This window comes from Zosterops lateralis (assembly GCF_965231275.1).
Source record: "Zosterops lateralis genome assembly, chromosome: 4".
NCBI lineage: Eukaryota > Metazoa > Chordata > Aves > Passeriformes > Zosteropidae > Zosterops > Zosterops lateralis.
The window spans coordinates 74,093,875-74,113,888 of record NC_139765.1 but is presented as its reverse complement, the minus strand read 5'-3'; the positions used below and the strand labels follow the sequence as shown (position 1 = coordinate 74,113,888).

General features: G+C 61.8%; 2 protein-coding genes across 2 annotated transcripts; one reads left to right on the top strand and one right to left on the bottom strand.

Moving 5' to 3' along the window:
* Window positions 1–11,194: 11,194 nt before the first annotated feature.
* LOC310909091 (uncharacterized protein) lies at window positions 11,195–14,899 on the bottom strand (the record flags this gene model as incomplete). Its single annotated transcript, XM_083860655.1, has 4 exons — window positions 11,195–11,277; window positions 12,064–12,343; window positions 13,012–13,132; window positions 14,802–14,899. The coding sequence occupies 3 exons, from the start codon at window positions 14,897–14,899 to the stop codon at window positions 12,089–12,091; spliced, it is 474 nt and encodes a 157-aa protein (XP_083716781.1). The 3' UTR covers window positions 11,195–11,277; window positions 12,064–12,088.
* Window positions 14,900–16,438: 1,539 nt separating this feature from the next.
* IRF5 (interferon regulatory factor 5) lies at window positions 16,439–20,006 on the top strand (the record flags this gene model as incomplete). Its single annotated transcript, XM_083860654.1, has 8 exons — window positions 16,439–16,609; window positions 16,975–17,161; window positions 17,433–17,485; window positions 17,582–17,612; window positions 17,695–17,976; window positions 18,713–19,102; window positions 19,426–19,544; window positions 19,773–20,006. 8 exons carry the CDS (start codon window positions 16,439–16,441, stop codon window positions 20,004–20,006), a joined length of 1,467 nt encoding a protein of 488 aa, XP_083716780.1.
* Window positions 20,007–20,014: the final 8 nt, after the last annotated feature.

Below are 20,014 nucleotides of genomic sequence, written 5' to 3'. Positions count from 1 at the left end.
TATGGGTTATCTGGACAAAAGTGACTCACTGACATGGATTATCAAGGCACGGGAATTAATTAACACAGATTATCAGGGCACAGTGACTAGTTAACACAGATTATCAAGGCACGGGGACTCATTAACACAGATTATGAAGGGATTCATTAACACAGATTATGAGGGCACAGGGAATTTCTAGCCCCCAGTGCTCAGGGGACACGTCCCGTTTGCCCAGAGCTGCTCCTGGCCCCATCCCAGAGTCCCCAGAGCAGCAGCCAGGGCTGGGAAGGGATCTGGGGGTGGGGAAAGGGGTCCTGGCGGGAGGGAAGGAAGTGGATCCAGATGGGAGGAATGTGAGGGACGTGCAGCACACGCCCCCTCTGCTCTCCCTCCTCCCACCATCCCCTCCCCAGGCCCTTGGAATCCTCCCCCACCGACCCAATTCCCCCAGACTGGGATGTGCCTGATCAAACCACCCAAACGAGCCTGGGATCCAGGGGGCCCTGGAAGGATTCCAGAGGCTGATCCCTCTAAATCCCAACAGAAACTCAGGTGTTCCCCGTGCTTGTCACCGAGATCCCAACTCATATCCCAATCCAGCTGCTCCTCATCCTGATCTCTTTCAATTTCACTCCAGGTTCTCGTCATCCTGATGTATTTAGCCTCAAATTTTAATCAGGATTTTTAATTCTTTCGGTCTAAATTTAATCCAGATATTCACTATCCAGAGCTCTTCAATGCAAATTTAGTTCAATATATTCCCCATCCTAATTGCCTTAATCTAAATTTAAACCTAAGATATTCCCCATCCTTAACCCTTTAAATATTCATCCAGGTCCTGCCCATCCAGAGCTCTTAAACAGATGCAAACCCAGATATTCCCATTCCTTAGCTCTTTAAATCTGTGATTTAAAATCTCTTAAGGATTTTAAAGGTTCTCCCCTTTCACCTGAACTCACACCAAGGAATTCTGCCCCGGGAGTGACCCAGGAATGACCAGGAGTGACCTGGGACTGCTCCCACCTCAAGCCGAGACAGTGGTGGCAGCACATGGGGGACAGGAAGCGGAAAAGCCCTTTCCTTCCTTTTTTTGTGAATGAGGATTTATCGGGCCATTAAGAAAATCCACAAATTTCAATTCCCTGGAACCGCGGGAGGAGGGGGCGTGGTGAGGGGATTTGGGTTATACGGAGTAAAAGTCACTTTTTTAGCGTTTCTGGGGAGAAAAAAAAAAAAAAAAACAACAAAACATTCCAGGAGGGAAAGCCAGTTCCAGGTGTAAGTGCAGCTCGGGATATCCCTGTCCTGAGGAACTGACTCTGCTCCCTTGGGCACATCCCAGGGCCACGTCCTGCCCAGGATCAGCCCAGCCTGGAGCACAGGGTGACCTGGAACGGGTCAAACACCCCGATTTTATCTCCCAGTGTCCACACAGCGCCCGGGAGGCACTTGGGAGTGATTAAAGAGGGACAATCCAACCCCCAGCCCTGGATTGGGGCAGTGCCGGGTGCCAGGAGCTGCTGTGGGGAAGGTGCTCAGGGAGACCAAACCCACAGTTATCCATAAAAAAACTGGCAGCACCAGCAGCTCCTGCTGGCCCTGGGTTTTCTGTGGAGAGCCAAGTCTGAGGAAAAAGCAGAGCCCCTCTCCTCCCAGCACAGGACACTGGCAGCACATCCCTCTTCTCCCAAATAAAGGGGCCTCGTGGTGAACTGCAGGGAATTTGGGAACAGGGAGCAGCGGCGGGGAGATGTGGAGGTCAGAATGGGGGTCCAAACCCTCAGCTGGGGAGGAGCTCAAGATTCCAGCAGGGCTAGCTGGGATACTGATGGAGGACCCTGAGATTCCAAGGATGCTGATGGAGAAACCTGGGATTTGATGGGCGGGTTTGATGGGCTGTTGATGGAGGAACTTGGGATTCCAAGATTCCAATTTTACTTGCTGTAATATTGATGGAGAAACCCAGAATCCCCATTGGGTTTGCCAGGATACTGACAGAGGAACTCGGAATCCCGCACTAGGCTTGGGACTGCGGTGACATTTAGAGGAAACTGATGGGAAGAAGCCCCTCTGGACACACAATTCCCATGTGGGAGGCCAAGAGGATCCCATAAAACCCCCCCACAGGCAACACAATTTGTTCAGTTTGGGGAATCAACCTCTGTTTTGGGTTTTTATGGGATTGATCTCAGTGGAGCAGCCACGGAACAATTAACTGGGACCCCATGGTGCCACCGCAGGGGCACATCCCCTTATCCTGGGGTCCTACAGCCCGTTATCTCGGGGGTCTCACATCCCCTTATCCCGGTGTCCCGGGAGTATCACATCCCCTTATCCCGGTGTCCCGGGGGTCCCACAGCCCGTTATCCCGTTATCCCCCCCGGGGGAGCCGATGGATCCCCGCTGGCCCAGCCCACCCGCCCCGGGCCCGGTGCAGGGGCGGCCCCGGGACTCAGCACCGCGCGGCGGGACGGGCCGCAGGACCCGCGGACGCGGCGGCGCCGCCACTCCCGCCCGTTCCCATGGAGACCGGGCCCGGCGCTGCCGCCGCCGCCGCGTTCCCGCCGCACCGCAGCGGCCCCGCAGAGCCGCTCCCGTCGCTTCTCCGGGCCCCGAGCCCCGGCCCCGGCCCCGCTGCCCATCCCGGTCCCGTCCCGTCCCTCACCGTCCCCACCGCCGCCGCCGCTGCCGCCGCCGCTCCGCGCACCGGAAGTCGGCGCCGCGCCACGCCGCACGGCCCCCCGCGCGCCCTGCCCGCCCGCCAATCACGGGCCGGCCGCGCCTCCTCCTCCGCGCCGCTCCGCGTTCCGATTGGTCTCTGCTGCCGCCACTCCGCCCCTCTGCCCGCCCCCGCCTCGCGCCCCGCCCCCCGCGCCCTCCCCCGGCCCCTCTCCCTCCGGCCCCGCCCACCCTGCCGGGGACGCGGGCGCTGATTGGCTGGAAAGCGCCACGTCCTCAGGCGCGCGCCGGCCGCCGGCCCCTCCCACCGGGGCGCTCCGCGCCGCACTGCGCATGCGCCTGCGGGACGGGCAGAGTCACGTGCGTGGAAAAGGCGGGAAAGCCGAGGCCGGGCTGGGGCGGTGTGTCCACTCCTGGTCACTCCCGGTCACCCCCTGGTCACTCCCTGGCCACCCCCGGTCACCTCCTGGCCACTCCTGGTCACCCCTGGCCACTCCTGGTCACCCCCGGTCACTCCCTGGTCACTCCCTGGTCACCCCCTGGCCATCCCTGGTCACCCCTGGCCACTCCTGGTCATTCTTGGCCACCCCTGGTCACTCCTGGTCACTCCCTGGTCACCCCTGGTCACCTCTGGCCACCCCAGTCCCGCAGAATCAGTTACACGTGCCCACTGACAGACTCCCCTGAGCTGGACCCGCAGGGATCACACTCCAGCTGCCGGCTGGAAAATCCCACTGTGAAAAGCACCATCCGCAAAGGAGACCAAGGAGCAGCTTTATTTGAACAAAGGAACTGTACCCACCAGACCACAGACCCGTTTAGATTTTCTGTCTCAGAGTTTCGGAGGGCACAGCCCCTTTTGTCCCAAACTCCCTTCCTTTCCCCATTGGGTGAGGTACCAGGAAGGTGGAGCCCCCCCCCCACTCATCTACCACATATTCCCCCTTGAACCTCCCATTTTGCCCCAAAATTCAGGATTGTGCAGTGCTGTGTCTGTTTCGGGACTCAGAGCTGACTGGGCTCAGTGACAAACCTGCTGCCTGAAGTTGGTACAAGCATTTGGACCCATTTCAAAGATGTTAACATCCATACCCTCACCCATAATTGTTTGTAAAGACATTAACACTCATCTTTTCTATCACGACAATCCCACCCTGGGCATCCCTGGGAGAGTTGTCCAAACCTCCTGTAGCTCTGGCAGCCTTGGGGCCGGGACCATGCCCTGGGCAGTCCCAGCACCTTCTGGGGGAAAACCTTTCCCTGATTTACAGCCTAACCCTCCCCTGGAACAGCTCCAGCCATTCCCATTGTCCTGAGGTGTTTATCCAAGTCAGCTGAGCAGTTTATCCAGAAAGATCTGGAGAGACAGAATTGAAATATCTCAAACTTCAAGAAAGTTGAAGTGGCCAAGGCCTTATCACCCTTTCCATGGGGAAATTCCTGCTGCTGTCCACCCTGAGCCTCCCCAGCCCAGCCTGAGGCCGTTCCCTTTTCTCCTGTCCCTGTTCCCTGGGAGCAGATCCCAAATCCCCCCCGGCTGTCCCCTCCTGGCAGGGACTTGTGCAGAGCCACAAGGTCCCCCCTGAGCCTCCTTTTCTCCAGGCTCAGCCCCTTCCCAGCTCCCTCAGCCCCTCCCGGGGCTCCAGACCCTTCCCCAGCTCCCTTAGCCCCTCCTGGGGCTCCAGACCCTTCCCCAGCTCCCTCAGCCCCTCCTGGGGCTCCAGACCCTTCCCCAGCTCCCTCAGCCCCTCCCGGGGCTCCAGACCCTTCCCAGCTCCCTCAGCCCCTCCCGGGGCTCCAGACCCTTCCCCAGCTCCCTTAGCCCCTCCTGGGGCTCCAGACCCTTCCCCAGCTCCCTCAGCCCCTCCTGGGGCTCCAGACCCTTCCCCAGCTCCCTTCCCTTCCCTGGACACACTCCAGCCCCTCTCTCCATGCAGGTCAGACGTGCCCCAAGCCATGACCACATCAATCCCAAAATAGCCCAGGGCTCCGCGTCCCAAGTGACAGGCCGGGCTATAAATACCCCTCGGCCTGGTGTGCAAGGCTCCCTTGCACAAGGTGTGATCCCATCGGCAGGGAATGTCTCCCAGGCCCCAAATCCCGGTTTACGGGCTCCCGGCAGCAGCGTCAGGTTCTATTTAACCCGCGCTGCCTCTGGCCCTGATGCAGGGGCTGAGGTCAGTGTCCATCCCTCTGGATGAGCTGGATGAGCCCTGCAGGGACACGGCCACGTCCACCCCACTCCCCGCAGAGTCACCGCGGAGAAACCGCCGCTTCCAGGGCCGTGATTCATCCCATCCTGCAGAAATGCCTAAATTAGGGCAGCGGGAGCATCCCTGGGGCTGCAGCTCTCCCACTCCGAGGGAGCTGTGCCGGGACAGAGGCTCCCGGCAGATATTTACAGTCAATGAGATAATTCCCACCCTCCTCGGCCTGGCCGGGAGCGCTGCCAGCACCGACACTCGGACACGGCCCCGCAGTGAAGTCACAGGCTGAAAAAGCTCGGCACAGAATTCCTTGGAAAACCTCCCACCGTGTTTTTTCCCCCTCGTTAAATCTCCCTCGGCGCTGGAATCGCGCGGTCTTGAGGCAAAAATGATCCCAGATATGGGGAACAGGCACTGAAAGCATGAGATTTTTATCTTATTAATAAAATACGTCTCGGGGGGGTTGAGATGGGTTTTTTTGAACAAAAGGCGGCTCAGGAAGGTTGAAATGGTTAAATTTTTTATTAAAATGTAAGTTAAGGGGGTTTAGATGGGTTTTTAAAATAAAAAATGGTTTGAGGGTAATTTTGTGGGGTTTTTTTCAATAAAAATGCCTTAGGAGGTCGAAATGTGAGGGGTTTTTTTAATAAAATACTGTTTGGAGGTGGGCATCAGGAGGCTCTGGGGTGGACATTCCTGCCCAATCCCAGGGACACGGAGCAGCTCCTGGCCTGGAGTCTTGGCCATGGTCCAGCAGTGCCCACAAAACCAGGAGGACTGAGGGGAATCTGAGGCCCTTTCTGTGCTCTCCATCAGCTTTCCCCGTGGCAAGGGATGATTCACCTCTTCCCCCACTGCCTGCTCTGACCATTCCCAGCGAATCAAATCCCATTTGATCCATCCACCTTTTCACTCCACGGCTGCCTGGCTGCCTTTTCTCATGTTAACTGAGCTCTGACACTCTCTGCTGCTCTGGGAGTGATTTATTGCATTTCCTTACGGAAGTGCTCACGGAAATCCCTTTTCCTCCCCTTTCACAGGAGCTGAAGGACCTCCGAGCTCCAACTCCCTCACAAATCCCCTTTTCCTCACACCTCAGACCATTCCCATTGTTTCTTTTTTCAGTTCTGCCAGTTTCTCAGTCTTTTAAAACCATTGACCTGTTGCAGCTGGATCTTCTTCTCTCTCAATATTTAGCATAAGGCAAAACCCACTCCCAATCCCTGTTTTCCTCTCTTGACCTCCCCAAACTCTCAATCCCGCTGGCTTTGCCCAAACTGTGAACATTTAGTGGTTTTTCTGCTCAGACAGCACTGACAATATTTCCCTTCCCCAGTGGTCTTGTCCCACTCCCAACTGTCAGTGAGAGCAGCTCCCAAATCGGGTAAAAATTCTGATTTTCACACCCTTCCCAGCTGGATGTTCATTAATGGGACCTTCAGACATTTCCAAATCCCAGAATTTAGGAAAGCGTGTTATTTATTAACCAGCTCTTTGGCTGCAGCCACGTTTGTCTCCCTGTCACACAGCAAAGCTGTGCCCAGCCAGCACAGCTCCAGGGAGGATGGCCTCGGATTTGGGCAAAGGAGAGGGATTTTTATTGGTCTGTGGGTGTTATCAACCCCCTCCCACCCTCCACAGCCACCACAGGGAGCTGGACACAGATTCCACTCTGTGAATTCCCTGAGGAATCCCTGGAGGAGGAGCTGGGATGGGCTGGGACGAGACAAAACACAAGGGATAAGGGAACAACTCCCAAAGGTCCTGGACTGTCGTACACGAGGAGAGGACAAGAAACCTGCCCTTGAAATGTGGGGAAAAGAGGACATATGGAAGTGTTTTAGCAATGTGGGAGCAGGGCAGAGCCTTCTGGGCACGGCTGGGTGGAGGATGAGGGTGTGGATAGTCCGGGTCCAGCACAGGGACCTGTGGTGGGAGAATTTGTATGGAAGGGACAGAGAAGGAGGGATGGGGAACCTGGGATGCAGAACTGCTTCAGGAGGCTGCTGGGGAGGTGTATCCTGATGGGAAAGGCTGACCCGTGCTCTGCCCAGGGGAAGGAAGCTGCTGTCAGGAAAACAACGCACTGAGCTGTTCCAGCCTCTTCCAATGGCTCATTCCCGTTATCCCAGTGCTCCTGTGCCTTGGTGTGAGCCCCTGTGGGACCTCTGGGGACACAGGGAGGGATTCCCTCACAGCCTCAGTCCAGAGCAGAGCCCCACGGCTGGGCTGGCCCCAATCCCACAGAACCAGAGCCAGACCCCAATCCCACAGAACCAGAGCTGGATCTGGCCCCAATCCCACAGAACCAGAGCTGGATCTGGCCCCAATCCTACAGAACCAGAGCTGGATGGGCCCCAATCCCACAGAACCAGAGCTGGGTTTGGCTCAATCCCACAGAACCAGAGCTGGATCTGACCCAAATCCCACAGAACCAGAGCCAGACCCCAATCCCACAGGCTCTGGCCGTGCCCTGTCCCCGGGCCAGGACCCCTCGGGACCCTCGGGCCGGGCAGTGTCTCTGAATTGAAGCACTGATTTAGAAGAATTAAAGATATTTAGTTAAAATAAATATCGCTGAGCTAAGGGAGCTTAACTTCCTTTTTGTTAACAGAAGCCGGACTGAAGGAACTGATAAACCATTGAAGGAACTGATAAATCATGGAAGGAACTGATAAATCATGGGAGCTGTCAAACTAGGCTTTTGCATCCTGAATACCCCACCCCATAAAAAAGACCACCGACCCATTTTAAAGATCAAACTACTTATGCCTAATGGCTTTTTGGGCTAATTACCATACGGAGCGGGGAATGGGCTGTACCAGAGTTATGAATGTGCATTTGTGTTTTGGGTATTTAATACTCCTGGACATAAAAAGCCCTGTGACCATCTGTGGATTGAGGTGTGTATTTGGGAACGATCCTGGCGTCGTAATAAACACACACTTTCTAACTTTAAACTGTTAGAGAGTCATTGTCCGTCATAGTTGGATATTGGTATTAGATCAATGTCCATAGTTTTTAATAATTCAGGGGGAGCTCAGTCAGGAGCTCGGCGGCTGTAGGAGGACGGACAGGCCGAGGAATGCCCTGGCTAATCCTCCTGCCCGCCGCCGGCTATTTAGGGAAGAACCAAGGAGACCTGGCTCCTCTCCCGGCCCGGCTGGCTGAACCTGGCCCTGTCCTCTCCTTCTCCTCCTCCCTGGGCTCCCTCCCTGGGCTGGATGGGCACCTTGGTGCTCCCGGCCCTGCTGGACCCGCACCGAGCCCCGGGAGAGAAACCGGGGCCGGGTTGGGAGCAGGGATGAGCTCTGGGAATGATCTCAGGGAGCAGCAATGCAGGACCCGCTGCCAGCCCGGCAGCACCAGCCCAGGAATGTCCTTGTCCCAGCACAGCGCACGGGTCACCCCCACTGTCCCCCCATTGTCCTCCCATTGTCCCCCCATTGTCCTCCCATTGAACCCTCATTGTCCCCCCATTGTCCCCCCATTGTCCCCAATTGTCCCCCCATTGTTCTCCCATTGTCCCCACATTGTCCCCCATTGTCCTCCCATTGAACCCTCATTGTCCCCCCATTGTCCCCCCACTGTCCCACCATTGTCCCCCCATTGTCCCCCTGCTGTTCCCCCCGCTGTCCCCCCATCGTCCCCTCACACTGTCCCCCCATTGTCCCCTCATTGTCCTCCCATTGTCCCCCCGCTGTCCCCCCATTGTCCCCCCATTGTCCCCCCATTGTCCCCCCATTGTCCCCTCATTGTCCTCCCATTGTCCCCCCGCTGTCCCCCCATTGTCCCCCCATTGTCCCCCCGCTGTCCCCCCATTGTCCCCCCATTGTCCCCGTGCTGTCCCCCCATTGTCCCCCTATTGTCCCTCCATTGTCCCCCCATTGTCACCCTGCTGTCCCCCCATTGTCCCCCCATTGTCCCCCCATTGTCCTCCCACTGTCCCCCCATTGTCCCCCCATTGTCCCCCCATTGTCACCCTGCTGTCCCCCCATTGTCCCCCCATTGTCCCCCCATTGTCCCCCCATTGTCACCCTGCTGTCCCCCCATTGTCCCCCCATTGTCCCTCCATTGTCCCCCCATTGTCCCTCCATTGTCCTCCCATTGTCCCCCCCATTGTCCCCCATTGTCCTCCCATTGTCCCCCCATTGTCCCCCATTGTCCCTCCATTGTCCCCCCATTGTCCCTCCATTGTCCCCCCATTGTCCCCCCATTGTTCTCCCATTGTCCCCCATTGTCCCCCATTGTCCTCCCATTGTCACCCTCCTGTCCCCACATTGTCCCCCCCATTGTCCCCCCATTGTCCCCACATTGTCCCCCCATTGTCCCCCCATTGTCACCCTGCTGTCCCCCCATTGTCCCTCCATTGTCCCCCATTGTCCCTCCATTGTCCCCCCATTGTCCTCCCGCTGTCCCCCACTGTCCCCCCGCTGTCCCCCCATTGTCCCCCTGCATTGTCCCCCCATTGTCCCCCCATTGTCCCTCCATTGTCCTCCCATTGTCACCCCATTGTCCCCCCATTGTCCCCTCATTGTCCCCCCGCTGTCCCCCCCCATTGTCCCTCCATTGTCCTCCCATTGTCCCCCCCATTGTCCCTCCATTGTCCCCCCATTGTCCCTCCATTGTCCCCCCATTGTCCCCCCATTGTCCCCCCCTTGTCCCCCCATTGTCCCTCCATTGTCCTCCCACTGTCCCCCCATTGTCCCCCCCATTGTCCCTCCATTGTCCCCCCATTGTCCCTCCATTGTCCTCCCATTGTCCCCCCATTGTCCCCCCCATTGTCCCCCCATTGTCACCCCGCTGTCCCCCCGCACACACAGGCCCAGGGCAGCTCCAGGTGTGTTTGGAGGAAGGAAAGAGGTTTGTTTTGTTCCTGTTCCCGCTCTGCCCTGTGCACCCCAAAATCCCGTGGGTTTCTCTGGGTCTCACAGTCCCCACTGTGGGATTTACAACCCCAACTCCGAGCGGCCGTTCCGAAAGTTCCAGTTTGGAACTCCCGGGATCCCGGCCCCGGGGGTTTCCCAGCTCTTTCCATCTACTGGGCCTTTGACTGGGAGAGCTTGAGCCAAAAAAGAGAAACTGTACCGGGGAATTCCTGGTTCCGGAGCGGCTGAATTTAATTAAAACCACTTAAATCATTAAAGTGATTCACCAACTAAATCGACGCAATGAGAAGCCTCCCATGGATTCTGCCCCTCCCTCCTCGGGTTTGTTTCCTCCTAGAGAAAGGTCATGGCAGAGGTGGTCAGGCTGGGCCTGCACCCCAGCAAGGGTGGAAATACCCAGGGACAGCCAGTTGTGTGTCCCCAGTGTCCTGCGGGGCTGCAGACCCTGTGTGTGCCTGTCCTGGCACTCTGCCTTTGCTCCAGGACATCCTGGATTGGATCCCTGTGCCTGGATCCTGTTTGTGTCCCGGAGAGCCAGGCTGCTCCTGGCAGCTCCCAGTGCTCATTCCCACGCCGCCCTTGGTCACCCGAGCCCGGAGATCTCCTCGGTGCTGGCTCCCGGCTCACGGCGCCCGAGGGAACATCCCGTCACGGCCCCGTGAATGAACTCAGCACCCCCCAAATAGCCCGGCCAGCCTGGCCCCCAGCAGGAGAGCTCCAGCCCCAGCGCCGGCCTGCGGATGATCTTACAGCCCGGGAAGCTCCAAACATGCTGCTCCTGCCCATAAAAAGCAAAGGGCTTTGGGCATGGAATCATCGGGAACACGGGGATTGCGCCAGCCGGGGGAGACGCTCCCGGGAGGGAACGTTGTTGGGAAGGCAAAAGGGCAGAGGGAGCCGAGGCTGGGGCGGGGGGAGCCCCAAAACACAGCTCAGGCCTGGCCCTGACCCCTCTGAGGGTTTGTAAAACACACCCAGAGCTTTGCTGCCGCCACTTGGCTCCTCGGGCACCTCATCCCGATGGGAATACGTGACCCAAATCACGCCCCAGAACCAGTTGTTGGGAACACTGAAGTGGTTATCCTGTTATATTGTGGTTATTCCGTTATATTGTGGTCCCTATGTTTTGACTGCCCCCAAATCCCAATCCATCCCATACCACCAGCTCTGAAGACCATTCCAGTGCAGGGGAGCTGGCAGAAGCTGTCCCCTCCTGGCAGTGCTGGAGGCACAGGCCCTGGGCACCACCTCAGCACTGGAGCCCGTCTGGCTGCAAGAAACTGCACAGGGAGCCCTTCTCAGTGAGAAGCCAAGATTTCCCAGCAGGAAGAGGAAAAACACCTCGCTGGAGCCACGGCCCAATGGATAAAATCGGAATTTAATTAAGTTAAGGAGATATTTGCAAAACTAGAAGATCCCAACCCAGCACATCACGTGCTGCCCCCCTAGACACACGTGGAGACAACGGTCCCTCCAGAGGAGCCTCCTGGGCCACAGCCAGCCCCACTCTTCAGCAATTCCTGTTGGGAAAGAGGGGACAGGAAGGACTTATGAATACGACTGCATGGTAAGAAATACTGTAGATGTAAAACCTGAGTGAAATAGGAATGAAAGCCAGTTTGGAGATGTGAGCATGGCAGGCAGGAAGACGGGGATGAGCTGGAGACAGGAAAACAAAAGACGAGAATGTTGCCTTTCCACCTTGGCAAAGACATCCGGGAACAAGGGCATGAGAAAGGAGTCTGTAGAGTTTAGAATATAAAATGACATGGTGATGTAGTAGTTCTCACAGGCTGCATGCAAAGTTTGTAGGTTTTGTATCTCACGCCGGTTGGTCAATGTGAATTAGAATATTCAACACAAAAAGAGATAGAATGGATTGGAACAAGGTGATCGCTCTCTTCTCTTCTTCTCCGCTCTTCTCCTGGCTCCCCTACCTTTTTCCCTCACCTCTCTCCTCTCCTGGCTCTCCTACCCTCTTCTCTGGCCCCCTCACCCCTCTTCCCTCACCTGTCTTCTCTTGGCCCATCCCCTCTCCTCTCTCTCACCTCACTTGCTCCTGTTTTCTCCCCACGTTTTTCCCCTGCTCCTGCCCCGTTTTTCCCCCTGAGCTCTCTTCTCTCTCTCTCTCCCCATTCTCTCTTTAGGGCTTTGCTCCAGCCCAGGCTGGTGGCTGAAGGCAAAGCCCTCTTTACCCACCACCCTTGGAATAATAAACCCCCGTGTCTCTAGAACATCTCAGCTCTGCAGAGTTCCTTGTCCCTGCCATCCACGGAAAAAAATTTCTACAATTCCCAGGAATTCACCTCGCTTATCTTATCTGGCCTGTCCTCATCCGTCGGCAGGGCCAGCCCGCGGGTCGGGGCGCAGGCGGATCTCCACCAGCCGCACGGCGCGGAGCAGCACGGCCAGCTGGGAGCACAGCCGGGCCACCACGTCCAGCACCGGCTCCGCCAGGTCCCGCACAGCGCCCAGCACCTTCAGCAGGAACAGCAGCAGCGGCTGCAGCAGGCTGTGAAAGGCGGCCGCCAGGAAGGGCTTCAGGACGTGGTCACCGACGGCTGTCAGGACACCGACCACCAGCGCCTGGGTTTGGGATGAAATCCTGTGTGTGAGTGAGGGGTTTGTGCCAGCAGCAGTCACCTGCTGGGCTGTGACACAAAAATTCTACCACGGGAGAGGAAATGTGCAACAGGGGGAATGGGAGTTCCTTTTCCCCGTACTGGAGGACTGTGACACAAAAATTCTACCACGGGAGAGGAAATGGGCCACAGTGGGGAATGGGAGTTCCTTCTCCTCATACTGGAGGACTGTGACATCGACCACCAGCACCTGGGTTTGGGATGAAATCCTGTGTGTGAGGGATTTGTGCCAGCAGGAGTCACCAAAAATGGGCTGAGACATAAAAATTCTACCATGGGAGAGGAAATGGAAAACAGTGGGGAATGAAAGTTCCTTTTCCCTGTACTGGAGGACTTTGACATCAACACCGACCACCAGCGCCTGGGTTTGGGATGAAATCCTGTGTTTGAGGGATTTGTGCCAGCAGGAATCACCAAAAATGGGCTGAGACACAAAAATTCTACCACGGGAGAGGAAATGGGCCACAGTGGGGAATGAAAGTTCTTTTTCCCTGCACTGGAGGACTGTGCCATCCTCAGCAGCTGCTCCGGCCGGGGCTCTGCGGGAACAGGGAACAGGGACCAGGGACCAGGGAACAGGGAACAGGGAACAGGGAACAGGGTCCGGCTCACCTGGACCACGGCCTCCCCCAGGAAGCGGATCAGCTCCACCAGGAGGAGGCTGAACACGCTGACCAGGCACCGCGGGATGGCAAAGAGCTCCCGCAGCTTCCGCTGGATCCTCCACTCGGGGCTGCCACGGGGAAAAGGGAATGTCAGAGCCAGGGAGGCGGCCCGGCCCGCCGAGGGGATGGATCTGCATCCCCGGCAGTTCCTTGGCATCACATCCCGTCTCCACAGCCACCAAATCGGGGATGAGAAGGCACTGGAGCGGTGTTTCCACAGGCTCTCCCCATACAGCCCAAACCCCCCTGAAGCAGCCCCAAAACCCGGCCCAGGGGTGGTACCCGGAGCAGCGGGGGCCGGCAAACCCCAGCCCAGCCCCGGGGAATCCCATCAACATCACCCGGTGTGGGCAGTGCTGAGGCTCCCTCTCATGGCCACCGCCACAGGCCATCCGCCAGACTCGCTCCGCTTTCTTTTTCCAGAAAAACACAAAGTGCACAGGGTGGATGGTGGATGGTGCCCGGCTGGGAGGAAACCCCATCCCGCCGGAGCATCAGCGTGCCCGGGAACGCGATGGCAGCAGCGCCGGTGCGGGTTGGGGGGATGACCCAAACCCTGAGGTTTTCCCCCGTTTTGTCCCCAAATCTCCCTTTTCCCAGAATCCCACTGAGATGCTCCATGTTCACCCACTGAGGGTCCCCCTCTGCAGACCCCCCGGTGAGGCCTGAGCAGGCACCGGGGGGGATCCCTGGGGAAACATCCCTCCAGCATCCGGGGCTGAACCGGTGGCGTTGGTGCCTTTCCCCACCTGGGATCAGGCCCTGGCCCGTGGCCAGACTCACAGAGGCTGCAGCTGCCCCTGGGATCAGCCGGGATCCCGGGAAAAGCACGGACGGGGCAAGAACAGGCTCAGCGGTGGGATAAACTGCAGAGCAGCCAGGGATCCAGCCGGGAATCCACTGCTCCTCTCCCTGGGAATCCACTGAGGGATCTGCTCCTATCCCCCACTCACAGGGATCCGGGACTCTTTATTCCCCGGGAATCCACCGGGATCTGCTCTGCTCTTTCCCGGGAATCCACCGGGATCTGAGCTGCTCTTTCCCGGGAATCCACCGGGATCTGAGCTGCTCTTTCCCGGGAATCCGCCGGGATCTGAGCTGCTCTTCTCCAGGAATCCACCGGGATCTGAGCTGCTCTTTCCCGGGAATTCACCGGGATCTGAGTCTCTTTATTCCCCGGGAATCCACCGGGATCTGAGCTGCTCTTTCCCGGGAATCCGCCGGGATCTGAGCTGCTCTTTCCCGGGAATCCACCGGGATCTGAGTCTCTTTATTCCCCGGGAATCCACCGGGATCTGAGCTGCTCCTTCCCTGGGAATCCACCGGGATCTGAGCTGCTCTTTCCCGGGAATCCGCTGGGCTCTACTCCCGCACCACCTGAATACAGGGATCTGGGTACAGGGTCTGGGTACAGGATGTGGGTACAGGGTCTGGGTACAGGGTCTGGGTACAGCGGGATCAGCTCCTCCCCAAACCCCCCCGGGGTCTCCGCTCCCCTGGGGAAAGCCCCGGTCCCGCTCCGCGCGGCCGCACCGGCACCGGGGCGAGAAATAAAACCAAACCCCCGAAATCCGAGAGTTAAACGGGGCGAGACCGGCCCAGACCCGTGGGGACCCGCGAGCCCCCCCTGTCCCCCCCGGGGACATCCCGACAGCGGGGACAGACCCGGGGACAGACCCGCCCCCCGCCCCCGCCCGGCCGCATTTCAGGGTCCCGGGGCAGGGGGAGTCCCGGTACCTCTTTCGGTTCTTCCTCCCGGGGCGGGGCGGGGGCACCGGGGGGGCGCGGGGGGCACCGGGGGGTCCCGGCGAGCGGCGGGGGGGGCCCGGCGCCATGGGAGAGGCCCCGCCCCCTGACAGACCCCGCCCCCTGACAGGCCTCGTCCCTCCACAGGCCCCGGGACAGGCCCCGCCCCAGGACAGGCCCCGCCCCTCGATAGGCACCGCCCCCATGACAGGCCCCGCCCCTTTAGCTGAGCGATACATTAGTCAGTCACGCCCATCTAAGCCACGCCCCCATTGATTGACAGCAGCCTCGGGGCCGGGGGGCGGGCACACACAGATGAGTGACAGCCATCGCGGCCAATCAAAGCCCGCAGAGGCGCCCCTGTGTTCCCGCCCCCCGCGGAGATCCCCGCGCGTCACGTGGAGCTGGGGAAATGGGCGGGGCGTATGCAAATGTATGCAAAGCGTATGTTAATGAGCGTCTGCCAGCAGCGCGCGGTGACAGCCCAGGAGGGGAACACGAGGGTGGGGACACGGGGGGGGGGCCTGGGGGAAACCCGTGGGGGTCACGGGGGGGGAGGGGACGGGGGGACACGGGAGGGTGACACGCGGTGGGGGGGGGTCCTGTGGGGACACGGGAGCCCCGGTTCACGGTCCACGCCCGAGGGCGGCGGTGCCGGGGCGGTCCCGGCCGGTCTCGCCCCACGCCCACGCGCGGCCCCGCCAGCGGAAACTCCGGGCGCGGCCCCGGGACCGGCCCCGAGCGCGGGTGAGACCCGGGACCGCTCCGGGGGGGGAGGGACCCCTGCGGAGGGGGCCCGGGGGGAGGGGGCCCGTGGGGAGGGGGCCCGAGGGGAGGGGGCCCGAGGGGAGGGGGCCCGTGGGGAGGGGGCCCGAGGGGAGGGGGCCCGTGGGGAGGGGGCCCGAGGGGAGGGGGCCCGTGGGGAGGGGGCCCGAGGGGAGGGGGCCCGAGGGGAGGGGGCCCGTGGGGAGGGGGCCCGAGGGGAGGGGGCCCGAGGGGAGGGGGCCCGAGGGGAGGGGGCCGCAGGCGTGCCGGGGGATGCTGAAGTGGCCGGGAAAAGCCTCGGGGACACGCGGGGACAGCGCCCCGTCCGTGCGACACGCCTGGGGGGGACACCCGGCTCGGGGGGAGCCCCTCGTGCGGCTCCTGTGACACAGCGACCGCGGTGGGGACTTCAGGTGTCCCCCCATGTGTCCCCCCGTCCCTCCTGTGCCACCCCCTGTCCTGTCTCTGTGTCCCTCCCCACCCCGTGCCCGTGTTCTCCCCATCCCATGTCCCCGGTTTCCTCATGTCCCCCCTGTCCCTCCTGTCCCCCTGTCCCTCCTGTCCCTCCTGTCCCTCCTGTCCCCTCCTGTCCCCTCTGTCCCCTCCTGTCCCCCTGTCCCCCTCTCTCCTCCTGTCCCCTCCCTTTCTCAGCTCCCCTTTTCTTTCCCCGAACCCGCCGCAGCTTCTGCTTTCGGGCTGTGGGTGACGCCCCCCGCCCCCCCCGGAGGGGACAGAGCTCGGGGGGGCCCCCCCGCCCTCCGGGCCCTGAAAGCGGAACCGGGGCCCGGGTGGGGGGTCCGTTCCTCTTTCCGCGCCCGGGGCCGCACGCGGGTGACGAGTGTCCCCGCCGGTGTCCCCAGGCCATGGACCCCCCGCGGCGGGTGCGCCTCAAGCCCTGGCTGGTGGCCCAGGTGAGCAGCCGGCGCTTCCCGGGGCTGCGCTGGCTCGACCCCGAGCGCCGCCGCTTTGTCATCCCCTGGGGACACGCCACCAGGAACCCCCCGGGGCCGCAGGACCACGACACCATCTTCAAGGTGACACCGGGGGGCGCGGGGCGGGGGGGCAGTGGGGACGGGGGATGGGGGTGATGGGTGACAGGGTGACAATGGGGGACACGGCGTGGGGACAGCAGGGGGGACAGCGGGGATGTGGGGCAGATGGGATGGGGGTGACAGGTGTTGGGGTGACAGTGGTGACACGGGATGGGGTGACAATGGTGATGTGGGGGACAAGGGACAGGAGTGACAGGGTGATGGGGGACACAGGACGGGGTGACAGGGTGATGGGGGGACACGGGACGGGAGGTGTCAGTGGGGTGGGTGGGGCGGCAGGGGGGGCCTGGGGCGATGGGCTGCGGGGACACACGGGCCGGGGGCGCCGGGCGCTGACCCCCCCGCAGGCCTGGGCGCAGGAGACGGGCCGGTTCCGGGCCGGGGACCCCCCGGACCCCCCGCGCTGGAAAGCCACCCTGCGCTGCGCCCTCAACAAGAGCCGCGAGTTCCGGCTGCTCCTGGACGGGCCCCGCGGGTCCCCGGCCCAGCCCTTCCGCGTGTACGAGCTCTGCGAGGAGCCCCCCGGGGCCGCAGGTACGGGGGGCTGGGGAGGGCTCCGAGCAGCCCCAAAGCTCCAGCGCCCCACAAGGGCCTGACGGCCCACAGGTCCCCCACACCCACAGAGCCCCAGCGCCCCACAGGTCCCCCAGCGCCCCACCAGGTCCCGGCCCCCCACACCCCACACGGACCTGCCCCCCACAAGGGACCCGCCCCCCTGTGAAGCCTCAGCACCCCATGAGTCCCCAGTACCCCTCAATAGCCACCCCAGCACCCCCAGTTCCCTCTGCGTTTCTCTCCCTTGCAGACGGGGGAGACGAGGATGAGTACGGCTGCAGTGGGGAGGAAGACGTCAGCCAGGTATCTGGGGGGGGGGGGGGGGCTCAGGGTGGGGGGTACCCCCAAACCGGGGGCACCTCAGGGGGGTCCCTGTAACGCCCCCGCTCTGCCCCGCAGCTCCACAAGATGACATCCCTGAGCATCGATGGTGAGTGGGGGGCGTCGGCTGGCTCGGGGTGGGTGGTCCGGGGGGTTGGGGTTGCACCCTCTGACCCCCCCCTCTGCTCCAGACACGCAGCACGGGGGGGACCTGCTGCCCCCCTACCCCTGGCCCAAGGAGGAGCCCCCCACCTTTGCCAGCTGCTGCCCCCCGGGGGGGCCCTTCGTGCCTCCCCCCCCGGCGCTGCTCCAGGGGGAGGCGGGGGGCGCCCATGGGACCCCCGAGCTGCTCCCCGGAGCCCTCGCTGAGACGGGGCCCCCCCTGGACCCCCCGGGGCCCTCGTCCACCTGCCCGGTGGCACCGACAGAGCACCTGATCCCTGACCTGCTGGTCAGCCCCCACATGCTGCCACGTGAGCAGGGGCTCGGGGGGCGTGGATGGGGTGGGTGCGGGTGTGGGAGGCCACGTGGTGGCTGCAAGGATTGGGGTGGCCGTGGGGTGGTGGCACAGAGGTGGCCACGGGTGTGGGGTGGCCGTGGGATGGATGGGAGTGGCCCTGGGGCGCTGGATGAGGGAGGCCATGGGGTGGCCGAGGGGTGGCTGGATTGGGGTGACTGTGGGTGCAGAGTGGCTGTGGGATGGATGAGGGTGGCCAGGGGGTGTGTGAGGTGGCCAGGGGGTGTGTGGGGTGACCAGGGGGTGTATAGGGTGGCCAGGGGGTGTGTGAGTGACCAGGGGGTGTTTGGGGTGACCAGGGGGTATGTGGGTGGCCAGGGGGTGTGTGAGATGGTCAGGGGGTGTGTAGGGTGACCAGGGGGTATGTGGGTGGCCAGGGGGTGTGTGAGATGGCCAGGGGGTGTATGGGGTGACCAGGGGGTGTGTAGGGTGACCAGGGGGTATGTGGGTGGTCAGGGGGTGTGTGAGATGGTCAGGGGGTATGTGGGGTGGTCAGGGGGTGTGTAGGGTGACCAGGAGGTGTGTGTAGGGTGGTCAGGGGGTGTGTGGGGTGGCCAGGGGGTGTGTGGGGTGGCCAGGGGGTGTTTGGGGTGGCCAGGCGGTGTGTGAGGTGGCCAGGGCGTGTGTGGGGTGGCCACTGGAGCAGCCCTGGGGCTCTCCCTGGCCCCGCTGACCCCGTGGCCCTCCGGCAGTGACTGACCTGGAGCTGAAGTTCCAGTACCGGGGCCGCCAGGTCTGTGCCCTGACCGTCAGCAACCCGCACGGCTGCCGGCTGTTCCACAGCAGCCTGGAGCCCACGCAGGAGCAGGAGGAGCTCTTCGGGCCCCTGACGCTGGAGCAGGTGCCCTTCCCTGCTCCCGACGCCATTCCCAACGAGAAGCAGCGTTTCTACACCCACCAGCTGCTGGACGTGCTGGACCGGGGGCTCATCCTGGAGCTCCAGGGCCAGGATCTCTTCGCCCTCCGGCTCTGCCAGTGCAAAGTCTTCTGGACAGGGCCCTGTGCTGCCCCCCGGCCCGGCCCCAACCCCATCCAGAGGGAGAGAAGGACCAAACTCTTCAGCCTCGAGGGTTTCCTCAATGGTCAGAGGGGAAGGGGGGTGGCCCCGTGTCCCTTGAGGGGAACAGATTGGGATGGAGAGGTCAGGGGGACACCGGGCACGTGGGCACCTGGAGGCATGAGGGGGACAAAGGTTAAATGGGGACAGCCAGCTGGAATGTGGGGATACCTGGCAGGATGGGGAGACACCAGGTGGCACATGGGAACCCGGGGGATGGGGGATGGATGGAGCTGGGATGGGGGTCACCAGCTGGCTCTGGGGTGCCCTCGGCTGTCGTGGCTGGGCTGGTGGTGGCCCAGGCAGGTGCGAGGCCCCGTCCTGTTCCTCACCTGGGCGTCCCCGCAGGTCTCATCCAGTTCCAGAAGGGGCAGACCCCCACCCCGCCCCCCTTTGAGATCTTCCTGTGCTTCGGCGAGGAGTGGCCGGACCAGAAGCCCAAGGAGAAGAAGCTGATCACGGTGCAGGTGAGGGGTGGGACCCGCGGCTGTCCCGGGGGCACGGGTGGCTCTCCCCGGGGACACGGGCGGCTGTCCAGGGGACACGGGCGGCTGTCCTGGGGACACGGGTGGCTCTCCCCGGGGACACGGGTGGCTGTCCCCGGGGACACGGGTGGCTGTCCAGGAGACACGGGCGGCTGTCCCGGGGACACGGGCGGCTGTCCCTGCCCGCGGTGACACCCGGGGCTCCTGCAGGTGGTGCCGGTGGCGGCGCGGCTGCTGCTGGAGATGTTCTCCGGGGAGCTCTCCTGGTCGGCCGACAGCATCCCGCTGCAGATCTCGCACCCCGACCTCAAGGACAGGATGGTGGAGCAGTTCAAGGAGCTGCACCAGCTCTGGCAGAGCCACCAGCGGCTGCCGCCAGCACAGCCCGTGCCCGGCCCCTCCGCGGGGCCCTGGGCGCTGCCCCCCGGCCCCCTGCCCCACTGACGGGACAC